The 1,745-nt window shown below is 67.8% G+C and overlaps 1 protein-coding gene; it reads right to left on the bottom strand.

Annotated features, from left to right (window-relative positions):
* Nucleotides 1-860: 860 nt before the first annotated feature.
* CHC_T00003855001 (hypothetical protein) lies at nt 861-1,228 on the bottom strand. XM_005715289.1 is given in 2 exon segments: nt 861-1,099; nt 1,100-1,228. The coding sequence occupies 1 exon segment, from the start codon at nt 1,226-1,228 to the stop codon at nt 1,100-1,102; it is 129 nt and encodes a 42-aa protein (XP_005715346.1). The 3' UTR covers nt 861-1,099.
* Between the last annotated feature and the right edge of the window lie 517 nt (nt 1,229-1,745).

Raw genomic sequence — 1,745 nt, 5'->3', positions numbered from 1 at the left:
GAGGTCGAGCTCTGTGTAGGACGGGGTTGTTCAGGAAGAGGAAGAGGTTGAGATAGACGTTGTACGAGACCCAGAGGAGGACAGGGGCATGAGGGCGGCTGCGTGGCGGTCTACGTCGTAGAAGAGGAGTGTGGTGACGAGGGTGGAGAGCCAGAGGGGGATGGCCATGAGCAGGGCGAGGTCGATGCGCTGCAGGCCGAACAGGACGATGATGGAGAAATGGTTGAGGAGGAGGTGTGTGAGGTAGGCGACGAGGCCGGAGGCGAGGGAGGCGTCGCGCGTGTCAGCCTGGTAGGCGCGGTACGAGGCGTGCCCCATGCAGAGGTAGAGGAGGATCCAGACGGGGGCGACGACGAGGGTGGGGAGCGAGAGCGAGGACTTGCGCAGCGAGGCGCGCCACGCGCGCGACCCGCGCGAGCAGTCGGAGGAGAGGAAGGAGAGGCAGCCGCCCAGCAGCGGGATGAGCAGGAAGACGGCGTAGAGGGGCAGGTCGGCGGCGGGCGGCAGCGGCGACAGCAGGACGGCGAGGAAGGCGGGCGGGGTCATGGCGGCGCGTGCGTGGGGCGACGGGGGGCGACGGGGGGCCCGGGGGGGGGTGCGCGCGGTGGGGGGGACGGGCCGAGACGGGGGGTCTCGGCGGTGTTGAAATCAAGGATGTGGGGTGCGAAAGGTAGAGACGTAGACGGAAAGACGGATGGAGGGCGACGAGTCGGGCGGGCGGACGGGTCGCGCGGACAGGTGTGTGCAGATATCTGTGGCGGGCGGACGGGCAGGGAGATACGGTGCAAATATCAGGGCCGTTCCTAACGAAGAGTTCGCCGTGCCAGCACCCGAGCACCCTGAAACTTGGCATGAATGTATTGGTTGAAAAAATGATTGGAAATGCTTTTACTCCCGTTCAACCAATCCATTCATGCCAAATGCTAGGGTGCTAGTTAGTGTGCTAGCACACCCAACTCTTCGTTAGGAACGGCCCTCAGGCGACAGGCGACGGGCGACGGGCGATGGGGAGCCGTATCCGGACAGCAGATATTAAAAAAAATTACACGTAGGGGCTACTAGCCCGCGGCTACGCAGCCCACGTCTTACAGTATCCGCGTCACTCGGTCTTGTCCGCGCGCCCGTCCGCGCGCACGTGATGCACGGCGGGCGCGGCGTGCGCGGCGACGATCTGCGCCTTGGTCTGCGCGGCCCAGCCGGCGAGGGCGGGGTCGTTGTTGCGCACCATGAAGACGTTGAGGTAGGTGAGCTCGAGGAGCCAGCAGAAGTAAGGGAGGCAGAGCGCGGCGGCGAGCGGGGCGAGCGCGCCCGCGGCGACGAGCAGCGCGGCCACGAGCGCGTCCAGCGCGACGAGCGCCTTGAGCGCCCAGTCGAGGCGCCGCGCCACGAAGCACAGCGGCGCCCACGCGTTGAGCAGCACCAGGTGCGCGAGGTACGCCGCCGCGACGACGTTGAGCGCCGGCCCGCGCGCCGCGCGCTCGTACACCAACACCGACGCGTACCCCATCGCTAGGTAGCTCCACACCCACGCCACCGGGAACACGAAGCCCGGCGGCCGGTACGGCGACTTGTGCAGAGTTTGGTGCCACGCGCGCGCCGGCGGCTCCGGCACCGCGTGCGTTGCCAGCCCGGCCACCAGTGGCCCGAAGAGGAGCGCCGTCAGCAGCAGCGGCGAGATGGCGGCGTCTGGCGTCATCTTGGGCGTGCGGGCAGGGGGGGGGAGGGGGGGTCGCTGAAGTCTGAAC

Source organism: Chondrus crispus, genomic scaffold, assembly GCF_000350225.1.
Source record: "Chondrus crispus Stackhouse genomic scaffold, scaffold_202, whole genome shotgun sequence".
NCBI lineage: Eukaryota > Rhodophyta > Florideophyceae > Gigartinales > Gigartinaceae > Chondrus > Chondrus crispus.
Note: the sequence above shows the minus strand (reverse complement) of the source record. Positions and strands in the feature narration are given on the sequence as shown.